Source organism: Ptychodera flava, chromosome 2, assembly GCF_041260155.1.
Source record: "Ptychodera flava strain L36383 chromosome 2, AS_Pfla_20210202, whole genome shotgun sequence".
NCBI lineage: Eukaryota > Metazoa > Hemichordata > Enteropneusta > Ptychoderidae > Ptychodera > Ptychodera flava.
Window position 1 is genome coordinate 44,600,269 of NC_091929.1, and position 23,647 is coordinate 44,623,915.

General features: G+C 36.7%; 1 protein-coding gene across 1 annotated transcript in view; it reads right to left on the reverse strand.

The window, feature by feature from the left end:
- Positions 1-23,647, reverse strand: part of LOC139121906 (adhesion G protein-coupled receptor L2-like) — a 95,378-nt gene that overhangs the window by 31,079 nt on the left and 40,652 nt on the right. The window contains exons 5-10 of the mRNA XM_070687211.1: positions 22,629-22,836; positions 21,965-22,144; positions 20,794-20,895; positions 17,771-17,968; positions 14,847-15,017; positions 13,554-13,750 (exon numbers count right to left, since the gene is read on the reverse strand). Coding sequence (XP_070543312.1) covers positions 13,554-13,750; positions 14,847-15,017; positions 17,771-17,968; positions 20,794-20,895; positions 21,965-22,144; positions 22,629-22,836 — 1,056 coding nt within the window. The remainder of the gene's footprint in view (positions 1-13,553; positions 13,751-14,846; positions 15,018-17,770; positions 17,969-20,793; positions 20,896-21,964; positions 22,145-22,628; positions 22,837-23,647) is intronic.

Genomic DNA, 23,647 nt, shown 5'->3' on the forward strand with positions numbered 1-23,647 from the left:
GGGGGAATTTAAAGGATATTGTTGATAACCCTATGTCAAGTCATAAACCATTTGGCTGTAATTTCCACTTGCACGTTTTGCGAATCTACAGTTTGTTGCACATCCTCTGGTGAACAAGACATATTAAGCTTCATTTTGTGTGCCTATTACACGATTCTGAGGTGTGTCACACCATTCGAAAACGAAATTTATTTATGTGACTCTTTGCCCGCTGGTTAACTGCCTTGACAATGAAATCAAATAATTTACCAAGTAACATTGTTTTGGATATTCTTGGTAAATTTATGCATTGCGGATATTGCATATCTTACGTTAGGTGACAACAAAAGATGGTTGAAGGCACAAGTATTGGTGTTTGTTTTGGTTTTTCCCTTTAATTTTTTAATACATTCTTTCATTCTGTTTTGCGACTGCATGCGCAGTTAATTGGATTGTAGCTTTCAGCGTGGGTAACCCTTCAGTGTTTTGATTACATATTTTGTGACCTGTATTCACTCAATTTAAGTAAATAGAAGGTTAAGCATGGCCGGCGTCGAAGCTTAAAAAAAACAAGCCTCATGGACCCCGACACAGAGTTAGAGCTCCATTGTGTGTAATATATATATATATATATATATATATATATATATATATATATATATATATATATATATATATATTATATATATCTGTATTTTCTCTCTACCTACCTATCAACCTATCTATCTATCTATCTATCTATCTATCTATCTATCTATCTATCTATCTATCTATCTATCTATCTATCTATCTATCTATCTATCCATCTATCTATCCATCTATCTATCTATCTAATAAGTATCTATCTATCTATCTATCTATCTATCTATCTATCTATCTATCTATCTATCTATCTATCTATCTATCTATCTGCCTATCTTTCTATCTGTCTGGCTACCTATTAATCAATAAGTCTATACACTTTTTAGAGCCAGCAATGCTTCGTCTACCGTGTATATAATCTATCATCTTATCATCATCATGGTCAAGTGTTCTTTCTGTCACACTGAACACATTAAAAGGGGTATGTTGCAAATATCGATAAACCGCTCTCAAAGCGTTGGTTCCTGTAGTTAACGAAAGGGACATCACCGCATAATTCCTATTATACAGCCTGCTCCAGAAAGAAAGAATTTTAGAAGCCCATTTTTAATCTTAAAACAGATGTTTAATTTAGGAGTTCTTCCGAAATGCAGTCTATTTCCTAATTTTCGTCGACAAATCACTTTTTAAAGAAGGGTTGCGCCTTCTTTTTGAATTAAAAACGTCAGCCTCACTTCTTATGCAGCGTCAATGGTTGTATTCCATTCTATTTATGTCTACATAATGGGTGAGTATGATGAAACGTAAAATAAGTCGAAACATTCCACATAAATCATTTGCGTTGCTCACTATAGTAGGTAATTGTTCAGGTATTTCTATCTGTTATCCTTTGAAATAATGTTGCAATGATCCTTTCTAAATATTTCATCAAAGTTTCTCGGTAACGGAAAATTATAAATGATATTAAGCGATCCACCTTTACGTTAACCTAATCCTGGTGTACACGCAGTGAAAGTGGAAAGCCTCTTTCATGAACACGTTGCTATGTATTAAACCAAACGTTGAAACTATTCATGTATAGAATATTGTATTGCTTTGATACTCGAGAATATTCGTGAAGAAATGCCCCGCACTGTGTTCATATCTGTTTTCATCAGATTTTTAAAAAATGTGACAGAATATGTGCATTAGAGGAATGAATTTAAAAAGAATCGGTTATTGTTATTACTGATTTGAGAAATATTCTGGAAACTTACATTTGAAAAAATGGAATGAATTGCGTTCAGAAAGAATCATACTGTTCTGTCAACACAAATGAGATTATTATTTCAAATTTAGCGCTTTATTAATTTAAAGTCTAGCTTATTTTGATCAATCCTATCTATATTGCATATAAATGAGTTGATTATATTTCACAAAATAATATCAGCTTTCTTTTCAAAATCCTGTAGAAACGATTTGGGTGTGGCCTTGTATGATTACACAACTGCACATTTAAATATTAGATTGATAAATTCGTTGTAACGGCTCAGCACTGGGTCCCCTTAACAGTCGATAAAGTTGCTCGTCACTGAAAAATGACCTTAGCCTCTGACTTTGACAGATGTTCGATAACGAACTGACGAATAAAAGTGAGTATATCCAGATGTACCGAGCACTTAAAACACATTTTGATTTACCGTTCTGAGCCAAGTACACTGCATCATGCTGTTTCCCGTCGCAAAAGTGACAGCAAAAGATTAATTAAGTCGCTCCATTCAACACAACCAACGTTTGATAAGGAATCAACATTATCATTAACTATGTTTTGTGTTAACTTTCTCTTTTACAGAGCAACCTTTGGTCTACAGTATCGTATCCCTTAGGGCTTGGACATCGTTGATCTAGAAAGGAAGTGAATTATCTCAAGACGATGATAAGGTGTCATGAGGAAGCCGCTAATGGTAAATTGTACCAGCCAGTGTCGATATATATCCATCATTAACACTCTTGAGAAATTCTCACTGTTACAACCGTTATTAATCCTCGCTCCTTTTCCGCAACTAACACCATGCGTAATCTGCACAATGCGCTTCAGACCATTCTTCATGATATCGTTAGTGTATTAAGAACTTTAAATACAATGAAGAGACTGGTTTAAAGTAATAGGACTTTCTTTACATGCGCTGAAGCAAAAAGGGCAGGTAATATACTGAGAAGCTGCATATTACTTGACTTTTTGATGACATCAATTATTAACAAGGTCGAAGGCAGGACGGATCCTAGCAATGTCTTCATACAATTTATGGCACAGTTTTTGTTACAGCTCTTGCGTGTGAACCTTAACCAGGGTTACTTGTTAACCGTTGCACATCTTACGAGTACTTTCATGTAATTATGTTACCGGCACGAAACACGCTCTTAATAAAAAACGGCACAGAAGTGAGATCTCGCTTTTTACATAACATTACATGTTAATCATGGCTGTCGTCTAGTATGGTAGTAAATGTTAAACCAGCAATGGGGGAAATCACGTATACGCATTAAGGTAGTAGAACGCACCTCGGGCACAGACTTTCGGATTCTCAAACTTTTACAATTCTCTCCTGATATACCACATGTGGGGGTTCATTTTAAAGCTCTTGGTAAAAGAAAACTTTTCACGGCTTAGTTTTTCGAAATTCGAAAATGTTTTATTTTTCTCCATAGAGTTAACACAGGGATGGCGGCCATTTTGAATTTCTAATATCGGTAAATCTTGGGTAATTTGTTTCTCTAGTACCAAAATTTGCACGGTGACCCCCTTTTTATTCTTGATTCTGAAAGAGAATGATTGAAAGATTGCTTGAGGAAAGTTAGAGGAAAAGTTTAAGTCTTTTACTTTCGAGGTGCATACTACCTTAAGCCATACAACGTGTACATAACCATATATAACGGTAAAGTTATTACATGTCACAGGTTTTGCTTAGAATGGAAATGACTGATCGCCCTTCTGATAGGTATGGAAACGAAGCCGTGGCATTTCCTCGGGCAAATCCCCAAGTCCTTCTTTGAATAATTGCGACGGCAGAGAAATTTTAATAATAGATATACTCACCCCATGAGATTGCCAGACGCTGTTACAAGGCTTGCAAATAATTTTTTTACGACAGCAAATCTAGACAAATGCTGTAAAATTTTCAACAGTATCAATTGATATGGTTTTAGCCGCTGAACAGTCCTAATACACAGACTGTTAAAAACTGTTATATAATTGTACTTTTCTTGAGATCTCTTTGGTATTTTTTATCCTGTTACTCAAATGCTTATCTCGCGACTTCCTTTATTACTGGAATTATACAACCACGAAATAATTATTTTTTTCAGGGTGTTACTAAATCCCACTTTGAAGTCGTGGGGTATTACGTCTATTAATTTGTACGAAATATCTACCTTTCCTTGTAAATTTCTCTATAGACCAAATCATTGAATACCAAGTGGATATACCAAAGCCTATTTTAAAAAGATTAAAATCATCTATGAATTTATCGGCAACGTTTTGGATCAACTGAATGAGAAATGCGAAATAAATTCTACAATGAATAAGCACATATCTATTCAATACTGATACAAGTAAATAAACACATACACACAAACACACTCATACATACATACATACATACATACATACATACATACATACATAAATATATACATACATACATACATACATACATACACACATACATACATACATACATACATACATACATACATACATACATACATACATACATACATACATACATACATACATACATACATACATACATACATACATACATACATACATACATACATACATACATACATACATACATACATACATACATACATACATACATACATACATACATACATACATACATACATACATACATACATACATACATACATACATACATACATACATACATACATACATACATACATACATACATACATACATACATACATACATACATACATACATAACCTGAGGAAGGTCAATTCAATGTAAGACTACATATTATTAAACGTTCACAAGCTTACTCTTGATAATCAGATCATTATCGGGTTTATGCTTCTCTTGATTCATTTGTCGGATTTGAAAGCATTGGGACAATAATACTACTCTAATGACGTCACATGCACATGCTCATTGTGATATTGCTAAATAACGAGTTTTGCAGTCACAAGACAATACTGTCCAACATTGCGAATTACATCGATATAGACAAGACTTAGTGTCCAATTTATCCGTCACTACAATGCCCATGGCAGATTTAACGTACGGCTCGCACTGGGAAAAGGATGTGTTACTATGGTAATTGCACACGTGGGCGTTTGTGGTTTACATTCATTATTAACTGAATAAGGCGGAACTACGGTTTTTGTTGTTCCCCCGAGTTTCTTACCGGTCCGCGAGGGTCACGTATTTCATTGTACTAGCACACGTAGTTCACAGTAGGGCTGGAAATTAGGAAAGTGAGAAATTTCATATTGCTGCATGCTATTAGCAAAATAGTTGTTTTTTTACTTGCTCACGTGTTACGGGCAAGCAGATTCATACAATTGTACATTGCATAGATGATTCAGTAAGGATATGCGATTTTTGTGAATTGTAAACAGACGAAGAGACATATTTTATACTTATCTTTACATATTCGGGTCATTTATTATGAAAAGAGTATAAACTATATAGGAAATTAATGCTATTGGACACATATTCGCTAAATCTCGATGTTTGTCATAAACTCCAACTTCGAAACGTCAGAAGTGGTTCGCGTGATTTGATATCACTTGGTTAATTGTTCATTACCCGGCCGCTTGTTGAGGTGTCAGCATTTGATCTCGCTGCAATCCCACAGTGACCAAACTCTCTATGATTCAACGCTGGGGAATAATTCCGAAAGCATAGAAAAAGATTATCTCTACGTAAACAAAACACGTCCTGATCATTATCTCCTTCTCTACTCGGGTAATAGGTGCACTAGTTTGTACACTTTAACGCCAAAAACACATAAAAATTCAACGCAAATGAAGTCACAAGGTAAAGATACTATATCACGGAATTAGTTTCAAGCTGGAGGGTCCTGACTGTGAAAACATCTTTTCTAAATCATCAGTTTCTTGAATAGGGTAAAGAATCCATAAGTAGCGTTAAAGACTTTACATGTTGTCCATTTAAGACCATGAACGTGACCACAATATCGTAAGAGGTCGTGCTACATTTGTGTTTTAACGATGAGCCAGTCGCAAAGTACAGTGACAGATTGGGTACAAGGCCTGTATTAAGCTTGTATCTTGTGTTACCGCTGATGACGAGTTAATGGCCGTACTGTCATGTACTTGGATTTCACTCTTGTACTTTACTTGAGTTGAGAGCGGAGTCAAAAACAAACACAGATGTATTTTTTCAGCAAAACCATCGGCACAATTCGTGGTTTTCAGTTCATGATCAGTCCCTTTATGTAAAATATTGATTATGTATTTCTGTCATTGAGTGCTATTATCACCTACTGCGCTAAAATATACAAGATGACTCCATGTGACCAGTACCAGATGCAACTTTGATTTAAGATACCCTTTGAATTAAAATACCCTTTGTCAAATTCTTAGGAAAAAATTACTTAAATTTAGACAAGATTAAACTGCACCAACCTGTAACTCTTGGTGATTTTTTCAATATTTCTGTTTTTAATGTGAACTACAGAATCGTTTTTCTACTCCAAGAAGCAAAATTGAATACAGTCTTCAGCTGGTTGACACATTAAGTACATGAGTGAACTGCATTTTTATTGTCGATGATTGAATGCTGGTCCGGACCAGGAATTACATTTCAACAATAACGGTGTATTTTATAAGTACAGACGCTGTGTTGACAAGCTAAATAATGGGTCCATTTACATGCTATTGGGAGTAGAAGACGAGCTTTCGATTGACATACAGAACAAAGATGAGTAACAATCATAACGCGTTATAGCTACTGGTCCTTTAACGAAATATTCATCAATCCTTGGATCTTGCATTATTCTGGTTGACGCTGACTATTTGTGGAGTGTTTGTCTTTTGTTCTCTTTTGAAATTTTGGATCAAGAACACGATTGGACCTAATTTGGGATAATTGGATTTTCATATTTTTCAAATTTCTCAAAAATGTTAGGTGCCGTATTGCTGAATGTTGCAATATTGCAAATTACTCATAAAAACAAGTGTGTAACGTAAAAATATAAGCAGATGAGATTACATTTGTAGATGAAATCGACATTACTTTACCATCCAATCATCCCAAATTAGTTCCAATCGTGTTCAAGTCAATCAATTTGTAGAGAGATAAAGGTGACAGTCAATTTGCTCGGACCTTTTTTTTAACATTAATCGATTACCGAATAGTTATTAGTATACTCACGGGCCATGAACTCGACTAGTCCTTTTAGACTATTTTCATGGCCCCCACCAGATTTTACAATATTGCAACGTTCTTTTTCTTTTCTTTGACTTTGTACAATTTCAATAATACACAGTTTTCTGATAATTTTCATTATTGTACATACTGTGAAGCATCTGGTGAAATAAAGCATTCATTCATTAATCCTACTGATCAACTTTTATATGCAATTTTTGCAGTTGGCATTTTCAATATTAAATAGACATAAAAATTTGCTGTATAAAGATCAAGTTTAATTCAAACAATGAAGAGTAGATCAGCATTTCTCTTTTTTCTCATCAATAAGAGCTGCCAACAGGTACACTTAATGTAAATGGATTATTTTGCGTATTTCGCATCTTTACATGCCAGTAACGGAAGGACTTTTATCGAACATTCAACGGAGAAGACAACTAACAAGTTTGTTTTGCACTGTGCCCTTGGTCACCCCAAGACTGAAAGTCTTAACGTACCACTCTGATCTAAACATTTATGACTTTACTAAATTGTAACAATGATAACGTCAAGGCATGTTTGTACCTATGTGTTATCTTTTATCTGGTTTCGAGGGTAATTTGCAAATCGGACACTATCAGAACTGGGACTGATTTTATCACGGTATTTCGCACGAGGCTTTACAACCTTTTCTTGCCAAATGAACTCGACATGCGATTTCCGCGTATTTGCCTTCCACTTACCGTGGACTGTGGGTGTTCTTGCGTTGACGGTGCGGATGTCGTAGCAGGACGGGTTTGAACGCTCGTGCTGGCTTGAATACTTATGGAACTCTCAGTCGAACCGTGTTCGGTACCCATTGACGGCGAATTGGTATCTACTATCGTTGTTCCGGGTTGATGTGTAGAATACCTCGTAGTCGGATGGGCAGTGCTTGTTGCAGCTACCGTCCCTCCGCTGACAACAGCTGTATCAGTGGTTGTCTGCCCGCCGTTGGTCTCTCCAGTCAATCCAGACAGTTTTCCAAGGCATTTGGTTATGACAAAACAGACTAGGACATAGACGGCTAAATTGATTGTACTTCTCTTCATGTTTCACCAACCAAAGTACAACATTGACATTCAAAAGGATGAACAAGCGAAGGTATAGTGATGAGTCGTGGATACCTCTCCACTGTGTTTCCCGGCAACACTGCAGCTGGAACTTACCGAACGGTTGTGATGGCTGTTATATTTCCCCGTCAAAGGAAGTACGAGGCCATCATAAATTTGACGTCATTCCGAGGAAGATAATGCTGACCAAACAGTAATATAAGGTTCTAACCAATGTCGAAAAACTATGAACGTCTGGTCGACACCAAAGCTTTGCATCTAAAACATATCTGGGCGATTAACTACGAACTACGCATGCGTGCGTACATATTATCCCCATTTAAGTGAGTGACAATGATGAATGTTGGATTTATACATCCTTAGACGGAAAAGGTTTCTTGGCCTTAACAGGTAGCATCGGATTTGCCTCTGGAGTCTATATCTCAACCCGTGGAAACTTTTTCTTTGCCCTTACATCTACTAATGTTGGTCAAAAATCATCGCTAAATTCAAGTGCACAAACTATGACAGTCGATACGTAAAAGCTGATCTGCAAATAAGTCGACTTCTAAAGATGAATACATATTTATCTTTTGAATCGCGTGCACATTCGAATCGTAGTGATGGTTTTGTCAACGGGAGGGTGTGAATGTGACACGAGGAATTCAAGTGCAATATGAATATAACCAGAATAATTTAGTTAACTATAGGACTGCGCTTGATAATTGGAATTAACTGAATAATCATAAATTCTCCGAAGAAATGATAGACAAAACGCTTCAAACTATATGTTTAGTCATGGTGAAGAAAAGACTGTCACAGCACTTCAACATGATGTTTCCACTTTACGTAATACAAATAGCCCCTATTTGAGATGGTTCCTACAACTTCTATAGGATATTGTAACAGTACAAAATTTGGCCAACGATACAATAAAATCACAGAAAATAATTTTCGGTGACAGGGCTTTTTCTTAACAATTCAAGGTAATCTATCAAGAAGCCGATCGACTGTCTTCGCTGCTTAGCTTTTCAGTAATTTGTTCGAGAAGAAACTCATCAGAGAAGATCGATTTCTTGTCGTCGTTCAATAGAACATGCAATCAATTGCCACCTGTAAGCTCCTGAGCCGTGGCTCGAGAATTGACTTCAGCTCGCTTTTACATTAGCAAAAGTTCTACAGCAAAACAGCTGAAATTATGACCGTAGGTCATCTGAAACCGCGAACAACGATGCGCCTAAAAGGTCTACACAGTGTTTGCCTGAATATTCTGCATCATCGGGTGTTTGTTTGCGAACATGTTACTCAGGCGTGTAGATTTCAACGATAGCTGCGGGGTCGATACGACTTTGGTGAGACGATTCACGACTCACAGCACATCACTTAATATAAAACTGTTTGTTTTTTCTTGTTTCTAAAACAGCAGCTGGTGTCAAATATTCATTTTTAATTAGCATTCGGTGACAGCACTCGCAGTACTTTGCTGTCCCGCCTTCCATGAATAGAAAGCACTGGGGAACGGAGTCGGCAAACAGGGACGCAATACGCTCTATTTATCGAGATATAATTTCTAAGGCCGCAAAGCCAACGTTTCCATTCAAGTCATATCATGTTTTTGTTATTTTATGCCAACGCATGGCAGTTCAAAGCCCCTTGTATGTACATAATCCTGTTAACTCGACTGTTAACAACGATTGGTTCATTCCAGGTCAGCTGAGATGAATGGAAATTTATCCAGAGAACCGTGGATACCATGTTTTAGGAAAAGAAGATAAACCTAAGCTTCAATAGCATACAGACTTGTCAAGCTGTTCATTAAATTATTTTAGCGACCATGATAAGGCTATCCTGTTGATTACTAAAATCGCCAGTCGACTAAAATCCAAAACGTAAAAATCAAGTATTTGTCTTTTTAGTTTATGGAATAAAACCATGATAGGAATTGAAGATGTTTACATGTAACACACGCTAAAGGTATTCAAATATCTACTAGTGGTTTTCACACTTACAATATTCCATGTAACTTTTCTTCTTTACAAGTAATCACCTCTTCTCCTTTATATCCCCAAAGGGACAGTGTTGGACTTAAGAGACTCATTCTTGAATCTCTGTATATGCTGAAACACGTCATATATTTTTATCACTTGTTTTATGGTCAATATAACAAGTTATGTTCATCCTGACTGAGTAATTCACGCGAGGCTATAATGACTATATGACTATAACAGTGAAAACATTAATGCTCCGATTACAATATTGATATTAGACGTATGTTTGTCTTCTTCCTAATGGCGTTCCAAGAAAATGGTTTTGGTTGTGACTGTCACTTTGTGATATTGATGAGTCAATCTTATCGAAGGCCAAAAATACAGACTTGTTTTTGCAAATAGATAACATGTATTTAAGCGTGTCTTTCCATGTCACAACATAGTTTCATACGTACACCGTGCCAAAAACGACTATAGAGCTAAGACCAGATTGTATGGCATAATCCTACTTTTACAACCATATTACCTCGTTTAAGAGTTCCAGCGCAATCATGCAAGATTGCATCAGCCCAACGCGTATTAATGTAATACACTCTAATCCTCATCCATGCCGACGTCTGAAGGATATTATGTCGGTTTCCCGAGAGTCGAGAGTAATTCACGGTCGACATATTGATATGCTTGAGAGATTTTTTTAACGTGTCAATAACTTGAAACTTTCTTTCATCAGGAAACAGACTGAATTTTCTGATTGTATTTGCTTGTTTTCAAGGGTTCAGACCCCTTCCCCAAGACAACTGTTTTTTTTACCAGTCGGAGTCGCCATCATGATTTTATGTAAAACGATTACAAGTTGTCCAGAAAGCTGCTGAGGAGAAAGCTGAATTTATAGAAAGGAGTTCTCCCTGCGTTATTTTAATTGTCAATGAATGAAATGAGATTTTGAATGCAACGACGTTTGCCAGGCAGGCAGAGTCAATATTTGATATTTTGTGTGTTTTTCCGCTTTAAATATCATTATGACATCATCGACAACATCAACATACGCGTTGTCACCCAAAATGCACCATGATACAGGTTAAAAGTATGGCCGATAAGGAAATCGTGAGAAAATTTCATGATTTTCGTTTAGACTAGCCGACAGATATATTTTTTCACAATTCATCAGCGAAGTCTGCTGGGATTACTGAAATCAATACTAAAAATCGATATGAACATCAGATGTCCTTAAATTGGAATCCTCTTGTCTTCACTGGAAAGGTGCGGGAATAATATACCCTTTCGACAAGACTAATCAAGAGTTTTGATGTTTCTATGACTGGGAATATTGATATGTAGCGTAGGTTGTACAGATGTAACAGTTTAAATGGTAATACAGAGGTGGAGTCTCAGATCGCACACACTACATCTTTGAGAACTCTGAAAAACTTGTAATGGAAACCGTTGTTGATAGAAATTGCGTTCTTACTAGAACCTGAACGTCCGCTGATGGCTTTGCACATTGATGTACGACTTTCACAGTTTATTTTTCGAGTAGTGTGTTTAAAGTTAACGTTGAAACTTTCAAGACTCATAGCTCTCAGTGTCACAGCTTATCAATAATTGTCTTTGTATTATCTTCATTAGTTTTGGGTAGGACTCACTTTACCGTCGAGAAAAGGGCAACTTTATATAGATAGCCTCGTTGTGTTCAGTAAAACGCCTGCGTTGGTGCCAGATTGTCTCAGCAGAAAATTTACCCACAAGATTACAATTACGATGGAAAACAAAAGGCTATCACGCCTCTATAATCCTCTTACAGACTAGAACAAAGGCGATCCAAGGGATCACCAAAAAGACCTTTGAATGATTTTCATAGTCTTCGACCTTTCAACCGATGGAAGCTTATGCACCAATGTTGATATGTGTATAAGTCTAATTTGACATTTCTGTTTATCTGTCTTCCTGTGTGTCTGTTTACACTACTATTGTAATGTAGATATTTATGCATTGTCTACGCTTTTGTATGTGATTCTAAGATATTTTGTTATCCCATGTATTTAAAACCTCTGTAACCCCCAAGCATATGGGCCGGAGGCCTGGAAACGCAATAAACGAATCTGAATCTGAATCTGTCTGTGTGTCTGTCTGTGTGTCTGTGTGTCTGTTTGTTCTGTCTGTCTGTCTGTCTGTCTCTCTGTATGTATGTATGTATGTATGTATGTATGTATATGTATGTATGTATGTATGTATGTATGTATGTAGTTGTGTGTGTGTGTGTGTGTGTGTGTGTGTGTGTGTGTGTGTGTGTGTATGTATGTATGTATGTATGTATGTATGTATGTATGTATGTATGTATGTATGTATGTATGTATGTATGTATGTATGTATGTATGTATGTATGTATGTATGTATGTATGTATGTATGTATGTATGTATGTATGTATGTATGTATGTATGTATGTATGTATGTATGTATGTATGTATGTATGTATGTATGTATGTATGTATGTATGATGTATGTATGTATGTATGTATGTATGTATGTATGTATGTATGTATGTATGTATGTATGTATGTATGTATGTATGTATGTATGTATGTATGTATGTATGTATGTATGTATGTCCTGGATATATGGTAACACATATACCGATGTACCATAGGCTTACACACATATTATTTGCATGTTGAAAATTTGTAATATTTTTATTTTAAATTGAGAATTTTATTCATTTTTTTATTATGTTTTCACGACGTCACATTGCTCTAGTCAGAATAAAGCTCAAACAGGCAAAATTGGCTGCAAACAGTATGCAACATTTGCAATAATTCACCAACGTCAATTAGGTGTGTCGATATAAGCTTTGCACAGTCTGCTGTCAGCATGGATGGATTTGGTAGCTTTACTGGCGGAATGATCCTGAAGACCAAATAATTGGAGGGTGCTTTTCACAAAAATAAATAGGCGTAAATACAATGGTTGTCGTAAAACCATGATTTTACATTTGTAGATCTTACTATTTATCTTCAGATGGTTATGACGTGATATAAACAGATTTGGTCATCGAACTATGCCTAAAATGATAGCAGTGTCACAACTCACATTCAAGTCACGTTTTTTCTCGTGTTACCTTCTTGCATGAAGAAGCTTAACTAGTTTTCCTGAACACATTGTATAGTGGACTGCATATTCCCCGGTGCAATAGAATTAATCATGATAGACTCGATGATAAGGCGAAACGAATATCAAAGCAAAGGGCAGGAACACAGGGCCAAGCAGAAAATATTCGTTGTCAGTGATCTGCTATATCCTCTTTTGAAATGCAGATTCTGACATATACGTTTTATAGCCAGAGTTTGCAATTTTTCAGGTCTGAGCTCTCAGACAAAAATAATTAAACAAAATGCTATAAGAAAGTTCCTGTCCGACTTACTCTTACGTCTGCGTGCCATAACTGCATTTGAAACAGATTTAGCTTTTTTGGCGATATAAGCCCGCACTTCCAGGCAACATTACCAGATAATAACGGTGAATGCGTTATCACTTACGTAGGCAAACTTGTTCAGCAACATATTATCTTCAACTTGACCTTGCCATACGTAGAACTCGTCCAACGCTCCGATAAAATGATCGTTCAATGACTTCGAAACACCAAGAAGTAGCGACGTTGATGTAAGGCTGCTTATCTCCGGCGTGCCGCTCGCATCGCTGCCAATTGAACTACCATCTCTCAAAACGGAAAGGCCTGGGAAGACAGCAGATCATAGAATCTCACTTAAAGTATTTCGCGCCTCAAAACATGAAGAATGAAAGACTCTGTTTCAAAACAAGTGATAAGTTCAAGGGATTACAATGTAAGAGTAGATATGACCGATATTTGAAGTTCAAAGCTGCTTCTTCTTCTATATTAACTTTTTAGGGGGTATTTGAACTTCCTCGAAACAAGTTATTCATTTTACTTCACTAACATCAAAATGACTCCTCACAAGTGGTAAAACAGCAAAGTATTGTGAAAACGTGAGACTCCGGATATCTGTGCTCAAGGCGCAAACTCACTTAAGGTAGAATGCGCCTTCTTGACATAAATTCAGACTGTATAATACTTTTAGGGATCTACTTGTTTTTTGGGGATCATTTTAAAAGTTATGAAGTAAAAACAGTTTCCTCTGGCATATTATTTGTGATAACCGAAAATGTAATTTTCCCAGCATTGTTAACACAGAGATGGCGGCCATTTTCAATTTCAAGTGTCGGTAAATATTAGGTCATTTGTTTCTCTACTGTCGTATTTCCGGAGTTGACTCCTTATTTTTATTCTCGATTTTAAATAACAATAATTTAAAGTTTCTTGCGGAGGGTCTTAGCAAACGTTTAGGTTTTTCTCCTTCGACATATTCTCTCTTAAAGACGGGCTGTGCGCTTACACTCGACTTTTCGGTCTTCATAAAGATCAAACTTGTATAAACGCGTGGTATTATATTATAAAACCAACAAATCGACTTATTAAACATCTGAGTATGTGTCAAAGGGGAACTGATATCCGTTGAGGTTATGATAAGTGAGGTAAAGCCAGGAGGGGTAAATCAAGTTGTATCTTTGTCGTTGGCAAATCACTTCACTTGAAATTGACCTCAAGGCTGCGGGCTGTAAATCTCTTTCTAATACTTGTCGGATTTATTTCATTAATCTTTTTAAACGAGCGTAATACTCTGTCCGTATGTGAGTTGGTTTTAGCATGATCGATCGCCGCAAAGAATAAACTATGTATAGCATTTCTTTTTAGTTTTTGTGCTCCAACAATTCCAAGTAATTTCTGAAACTCACAGAAAGCACCCACTTACCAGCGCTGTCTTCCCACTTCACAGTGACCTCTAACCACTCGTTGAATGGGAAATTGGAGGGAGCACCTAGAACAACGTACATGGTCGTGGCAGATTTAACGACGACAACAAAGTTGTCACTGTCATCTACAAAAGCAGCAATGCCTTGATGATTATTTGATCCTTCTGCCCCTGATGAAGATATGTTAATGGACTGTCAACAATTGGATATAAGCAGAGACATAGATAGATAGATAGATAGATAGATAGATAGATAGATAGATAGATAGATAGATAGATAGATAGATAGATAGATAGATAGATAGATAGATAGATAGATAGATAGATAGATAGATAGATAGATAGATACATGTACACATTTTACTGCCACAATCAACTCAATTGTAGACTTGTAAATGACAGATGCACAACGAAAAAGCTCGTATATATCTTTTCAAAATGCAAACATCCGTTAAAGTCAGCATTTTGTCCTTTTTATTTGGATGAGGTTTCATATATAATAAGATACAAATACTCCTTGTATCAAGTTCTGAACAATGCGAGCATTCCTATGTCAGTAATGATCGCATGTAACCTCATCATTGGAAATCCCAAATGACGACATGTACTGAAGATGCCTCTATGGCTATACTGAACCATCGCTTGTTAAAGAGTTTTGGACCCCATGCAGCTAAAATGGATGTTCCATATAACGCCACTGATATATATTCAGGACCCTGAATCATATCCAATTAACAAATTATACTGCTTTATTTTTTATCCGATAATGATGTCTTCGAAAAACAAGGTTGATAAACGTTTTGATTATAAATTGGACATCTCATCTAAAATTCACCTCGTGTGTTCAAGCATTCCCAAACACTATCACATCGAACACTGACAAACAGATACTGTATTCAGCGAACTTGAATAATTTATATCATCATACATCTGAGCATTAAGAAAAAGGAAGATAAAGATCACTTTCTATTCACGGTCGTTGTCAGGGTGACAAGCTTACGCGTCCTGTCAAATTTTAAGGTATATCAATCAGCCATCCAAGACTTTGCAAAATGCCATGTGTCGTAATCTGATAGGTGATAAACTCCTATACAGTATGCGAACTTCGTCCCGATCGACATATCCGGTTTCCTATCGAGTCACCTAAAGGTTTTTTAACACAAAGAAACCATGCAGAAACAGCGACTGAACTCAACAAAATAGGACTTAAGACGCGTTTTTCATGCCAATCGAAAATCATGTTTTTCAGAGGAATTAAGAGAGCAGCAAATTGATGTAGGCGATGAGTTTTAGATAATAGAATTAAAATACACACTCATCAACAATGAATGAAAGTGTTTTGGGACATTAAAATCAGACAATCTTATTGAAAAGTTAGGGGCATATTTTAATATGAAACCTTGGTAGGCATTTGAAAACAGTGTTCTACTTTACAAAGTTCAAATCTTTCAGCCAAATTTATGTACTAGTTGATATAGAGAAATCATTAAAATATACAATATATACAATAAAAATGATATAGTAAACATGTCAACTGTCATCCGTGAAATAATTAGTAAGACTTTTGAGAGGGTAAAAAAAATTTAACTGTCTACCAAATTTTAAACAACCTCTGCAAATTGGTAATATATATTGCTTAGATTATACCTTTATAGTATATTACATTTGTTCATTTCTAGACTGGACGAATCATCAATACTACAGCTACCGAGCCTGAAAATAGATGGCTGTTTTATGCAAGCTGTAGGATTTAATGCAGGTGATGATGTTACTTTCCTTAAAACTGTTCTTCCTTGTTTTTTATACTTTCAGAAAGAATAACGGGGCCAGTGCACCCGTTTTTTTCGAGTTGTTCGAGGAGACGCATCGTGAATGAATAATGAACGAAAGAAATTCTATAGTTACATGTAGACTTTTGTTTTCTCCGCTTTAGATGGGATTGTATTTTAAACTCAGATTTATCATATGTCAAATACACTGCATTTGGAATAAAGTAATGTTTTATCGTTTGGAATTTTCTATAGTTTCATGTTAACACTTTAAGTGCGCGTCATCAATAAGAGCGTGACTAGAAAGGACGTAATTGATTGATGTGATTGAAGTGTATTGGTAAAAGATGACGAACGATGTGGCCTGTGGTCAGAAGTGAGAATAAATAGTAGAGAAATTGATGAGCAAGTAAATGGATCGGTGGGTAGACAGACAGTAAGGCTGATAGGCAGATAGAGAGACAAACAGACAGACAGACAGACAGACAGACAGATTAATAGATAGATAGATAGATAGATAGATAGATAGATAGATAGATAGATAGATAGATAGATAGATAGATAGATAGATAGATAGATAGATAGATAGATAGATAGATAGATAGATAGATAAATAAAAATTATAGATAGATAGATAGATAGATAGAGTAGATAGATAGATTGAAAGATGAAGAATTATAGATAGATAGATAGATAGATGGAGTAAGGAAATGATACACTGAAAGATGAAGAGGAGAATGCACATAGGCAGAGAGAGAGAGAGAGAGAGAGAGAGAGAGAGAGAGAGAGAGAGAGAGAGAGAGAGAGGAAGAGAGAGAGAGAGAGAGAGAGGATAAAATAGAGAGACAGACGGATAAAGGAACGGACATTGAGGTAAGACATGTAAGCAGGCATATAAGAATTGACAGCCAAGGACAGGCATAAACATCCTTGACCAGGAAAAGGCACTAACAGAGAGGCAGCTAGATGGAGACAAACGAAGATATAAATGGAGAGACAGCGAGAGCTAGAAATAGAAACAAAGTATACAAACGCCTAGTATAAAGGGTTGTAGAGAAAAAGAAATGGGAAGACAAATTTTCAACATATTATAAAACAATTTTGACATCATTCAAATCTGACATTTCAAGCAAAGTATAGCAAAGTTCAACTTACCTGATGACACGATGTATCTTACGACCCCTGTGACGTCATCAAGCTTGACCCAAAAGCTGATAGTCACGCCGATAGGGCAGTTACCGGTAGATGGTTGAACAAGGCAAGCTACTGGTGAAGTAATTTCTGCATATGACACACCACTGAACCGGATGCCGTACTTAACGATCGCCCAAATAGCGTCTGATGCCGCGGCGCCTGTAAAATTTAGGATATCGGAAGTGTTTATTCTTTCTTTCCTCTTAATTGAATTTAAAAGAGCACAGTAAATTTTTGCAAGTTACACTTCAGGCGTGTCTATTGGAGAAAATTTATATTTGAAGCAGACAAATCTCTCAGGGTGTTATTGAGTGTAGAGTGTTGCCAGTTATTCAATCTCATCTGCTTTGCCAAACGCCTTCTCTGCTCATGCACGTGTTGGTCGGTTTCTTCTCCCCTACTCACTCAAATTCGAAAAATGATTTACGCAAATGAGGAATATTATTGACCAAAACTGTTTTGACGCCTCCAATTGATTTATTCATCTAACGTCAGTAACTTCTCATTCTCCAACAAACAATACACAGAACGAAGTCATCACGGCACATTTCGTCTTTTTTCTTCATTTTCTCTTTTCCCTTGGGTACCTTTTTCAGCACCAGCAGTTTTTATGACAACAAAATATGTAATTAGAAGCATCACACTATTGATAAGAAATAGATTACTTTATGCGTCACGTGAGGTGAAGTAATCGATTTTCACTTTTTGCCTTTTGAATTGATACATGTTTTGTCAGCCAGGTTTCCCGCCATTAATGAAGGGACATTTTCACTGCATTTAAATTGTTACATGCTTTCAAGGTTTGTCTTATCTTGCTTCATTTAATTCCGCAAGTCATTATTAACATTTTCCTTCCGCACGCCATCATTGAAACATACTAAACGGTAGCATTAGCAGATGTTATCAAATGTCTTATTCTCAAAGGTAAAGGAATTACTTCAGAGAGTAAGTGGTATTGGACAATTTGGCGCCAAAAGCGATAAATTGTCACCTCATGATCACCACATTACGTTTCTGTAGGGACTTATTCTACAGATTATATAGCGCTGTACATTTATTTTAAATTGACAATTGCTCTATAACTTTTCTACGGCTTGAGGTAAGAATGGCGGAGCATCATGATCTGCGAAGGTAGACTACGCATTATTGTCGTCATGAAATATGTGACCAACTGCACATATTTTGGCATTCATTGACTAATTGAAAGCCGTTCGCAACTAGACAGTCCGTCCGTTTTCTTAATACATCACTCAATCTTCATTTTCAAAAAAATATATATAATTTTGTCACAAAATGTTATTGAATTAATCAAGATAAAAGGACAACAAACAGCATTTTACCTTGACAACACTAGTAACATACCATATAAGTATATACATATATGTATTGTTTATAACTATATATATATATATATTCTGACTTATGTAGAATTTACCCTGCTAAGTAAGGACTGTGGTATCTGCGTCGACTCACAATAAATATTTTTGTCATCCAGTCATATATGTATGTTATTCATATTTGCGAGTTTCCTTTTTTCCTTAGTGAAGTGGGGTGTTTTTCGAGTATAAACACCAATACGTTCGTTTAGAAGAATCACCGTACGGTCCTTGAAGAGCCCTTCACGCCTGAAAGCTCTCGACTTCCTACAGATTTGAGTTTTAATTAGGAGGCGATACTGATGTGTTCAATACAAAGTCTCCGTTAGCTTTTATCAGCTGGAAACTCGGCAGGCATTTTAGGTGCAGTATTTATAGGCGTCTGATCGCGAAGTAGGCTAACAATTTACACTATATATATATATATATATATATATATATATATATATATATATATATATATATATATATATATATATATATATAAGCGAATGTTAGTTATGTGCTCGTGTCCTAAAGTAATATTCTTCTTTTCATTCAAAAACACTTCTTTTGTCATCTGATTGAAATACATGGAAAATGACTACACATTTAATTGAGTGTCGTAGGTCAAATGAAACTCTCGATATCTAAGTCCTAGACGTAAACGTTTGCTGTAAATATTCACATATACATGTATACAGAAAGCCTTATTTAATGCAGAAATTTAAGTAGAGGGTTGTAAATGGGCCACGTGAGGATGGAGAATGGAGAATATATATCTCTGAGAAGAATTGTGAAAAATTGTTGAACAGCGTTTGATACTCTCCGTTTTGCCAAATACAGATATGTTTTACATTTTTAATAGATTTTCAAGCTACTACAACAAAATAAATACAAACAGAGTTGTTGAAAATGAATTCATCTCCCCTGTGTGAATATAGCGCCCAAGGCGTTTCACAAGAGAATAAGTATCAGGTAATCTCACAGAATTAGATCGCCATATATCTGTTTCTCACAGCGTTGCATTATTGATGTCCGCCCTAGTATATGACACTGAAGCAATACTAACTTCTTGTGTTAAGCTAGTATTTCCGAAACATAGTGAGGTCACCTCTGTAAAGGGTAAATTGACAATAAATTGTACATGTTACCTGATTTATGGCGCCCTCAAACTGGCCACACATGAGCTGGGATATATTGCCAGCAAAGGTGGCGCTCAGGGGGAACTCAGATCTTCAACCATAGTGACATTTAATTTGTTTGTATGACACAGTATAAGCATCTATATCTCATGCTACTTTGAATATTTTCATATCAGAAAAATTAAATAATACTGAATACCATATACTCATGCTTTATTCTATGATATTGAATAGCATCAAATCATCTTACACATTTAATAAATAATGTAATTCTCTTTATCTTTTTAGGTTTACAATACAACAGCGATGTGAGCCTTGTTAGCGCCATCATCGTTGGAGTGTAATGCTAGGGGTATTAACGGTACAAGAAAGACATACAGAACATTTTAAAGGAGTTATATTTTATCGAAGTTTGGTTGAAAATTATGAAAGTTATGCCCAATAACGTTTATTGGATAAAGGATATAATTATGAATATGCTCACCATTTAAAGTGACGCCACTCGCTGCGGTGCCCGTGTCAATCAGCGTCAAGTCACTGACGGTGTCAAAGGTCAGGATATGATCTGCTGTTGGCCAAGTTGTATCTGAAAGAGACAAGCGTACATTTTCATGATGAACATACAAAGAACCCCCAATGCCGTTTACATGACAGCCTACCACATTACATTTTTGGAATTAACTGTTCATTAGCGCGCATTATGCTAGACCTATCAATACTTTGATTAGCGTGTCTAAAACCACTAATCGTGCCTCCTGAAATAATCCTACTCATCATAGTGTTGTTACTTCTGTTATATCTAGTATAGATTAGTTAAAATCGGCCAACAGTGTTTCTCGCGTGCGTCGTAGAGTTTCATGTATTTTTTCATTGCAAACGATGCAATCTTTACCCATCAAACCTATGGAAGACCGGTCACGACATGCGACATGCGAGTTTTTAAAACTGCGATCTGCGGTTAGGGTTAGGGTTAGGGTAGGGGTTAGGGTTAGGGTTAGGGGTTAGGTTTTCTCTCGTAAAAAGCCTTACTTCGCTCTCAACCCTGGAGGTTAGGCCAAGGGACAGAAAAATTGTAACGGCATAACTTAGGGTTAGTTAGCGTTAGGGGTTAGGGTTAGGGTCAGGGTAGGGTTAGGGTTAGGGTTAGGTCGCAGATCACAGTTAAAGACGCAGGTCATATGTCGCAGGTCGTGACCGGTCTTCCGTACATGTCGGAGTCCTAACGTGGCCGCTATTTCTCCCAGGGTGTATCCATTGTAGAAGTATGCAGAAATAAGCTCGTCTCTACCTCTGTAATCCATCGTTAGGAGGAGAACGAAATGACATGTATGCAAACGCCATATTAGTTTTGCAACTCGCATGTCGCAGTTTAAGAACTCCCTGAGGTCGCAGTTTAAAAAAACTCGCATGTCGCATGTCGTGACCGGTCTTCCATACAAAACTACTGCAAATAATCATTGTCTTTAAAGGAACGCTGTTAAATAAACGATCTGCGTTTGTCTCATAAAGTCGCCACGAAAAGGAACACGATTTGTCGAACTTCAAAATCTACCTAAGTCTTAGTATAGGTGTAGCAATAATTTCATTATTATTTGACACACATTTTAATAAGTTGGCATCCGATGGAGAATTTACTGAATTTTCCCATTAATTACCTTTTGAACACACATACTTATGTGGGTCAGTGCACGTTGATGTAATCCATTTACCGGTAGTAGCTTCGATATATGTGCAGAATGACGCATCGCTTGGAACACCGTCTCTCCAGTTGGTGTATTCCAGCGTCGCGACGGTGCCATCCATCCACTGGTAGGATCCCACCTCTCTCTTCAAACCTTAAAAATAGATGGTAAAGTGAACTTGACCCTGATTATTAAAGTCAAATGTGACTTCAAGGTGAGAGGAATGATAAAATCTAATTTTCATTTGGCACCTTTACGTTGCTTCCTCTCTCTCTCACGTACCAATACAACTTTAAGGAAGAGGCGTACCCTAGGAATTGGTTTACTCACACTATTCGAACGAACTCCCCTGTCGTGCACGTGAAAATGCGACAAATTGCTACTAAAATTTCTGTCAAACCTTAATAAACGACTGAAAAGAAAGTCATGTTGGAAACCCTTTTCCATAATGGTGTCAGCGTGGCTATTTTCAAGACGATATCGCATAAATTAATTCTTTCTTTAAAAGGGAGGAAAGATGACCAGCAGTTGTTCCGTCGTCTTGATAAATAAGTAATTGTGAGTGTGTATCTTTACTGCTTGGTCGGCAATAAGCTTTGCCGGCTCTTGATATACTGAATCGGAATGGGTAACTTACCTATCCAGATTAGTTCGGACGCACTAAATGACGTCACTAACATGTTGCTCTCAGCATCTAAGACCGTAGCCAAGTTTGCCGAAAAATCGCTATCACAGGCTGTGTCGGCATCCGGGTGCGAGGATAAACTGTCAACCATTTTGTAGCAGTGCTGTCGTTGGTGGCGCCATTTCGACTCACACAAATAGTCGTCATCAATCGTGTTATTCTTGATTAGGCAGAAAGAAATAAGTAAAATTGTAAGAGTCATCCACCCTTTGCAAATACGTTTTTGTACGTAAGGAGACAATGTAGCCGTTTTCGGTGTTTTTGCAAGACAGGAAATACCTTTTATTGTATAACCAACATTGATATCAGCAATACTGATCGTGCATGAAGCGACTGTAATTGACCATGTTCCGAACCGTGCGAGACATTCCGAGATATCGCGAGAATATGTGGTTCGCAGTGGACGTGTTCTCGCAACACAGGACAAACTGCGTAAAACAGGACAAGTCGCTAATTACGTTAAACACTGCATAAAATATATGAAGTTGCAATCTTTGCTCAGTTCTGCACTTTTTCTAGTTCCATACAAAGTTTGACCTGTATTACTAAGCTGGAATCCTGTTTCTACGGTCATGTATTAAAGTCTCGCGAGATCTCGCAATCAGCGGAAAATCGTCTATTAGAGCACAGCGGATCGAGGGTGCCCCTCCTTCGAACGGTCGGTTAAGAAATTTACGTCATCTTTCAACGTGTACCTTTCCCTCTTAAATTTGAGTTGAATGCATCTTTTTTGTTGACAATTTTCCAGTGTGTTTGGGGATCAGACCACTGAATGACAATAAATTTCCAACTTCGTCTTGTACCGTGTAGAGGGATGCACTTGCAGATACGACACAGGAACGTGATTTTGACATTTTGCGCTAGGGACTTAGCGCTAAACATCAAGATCAGTCTTGTGAAAAGCCAATTAATAAATATATTAGTTGACAGAACACGAAAAGTGACGAATTCTCATCTTACGTAAACAGATG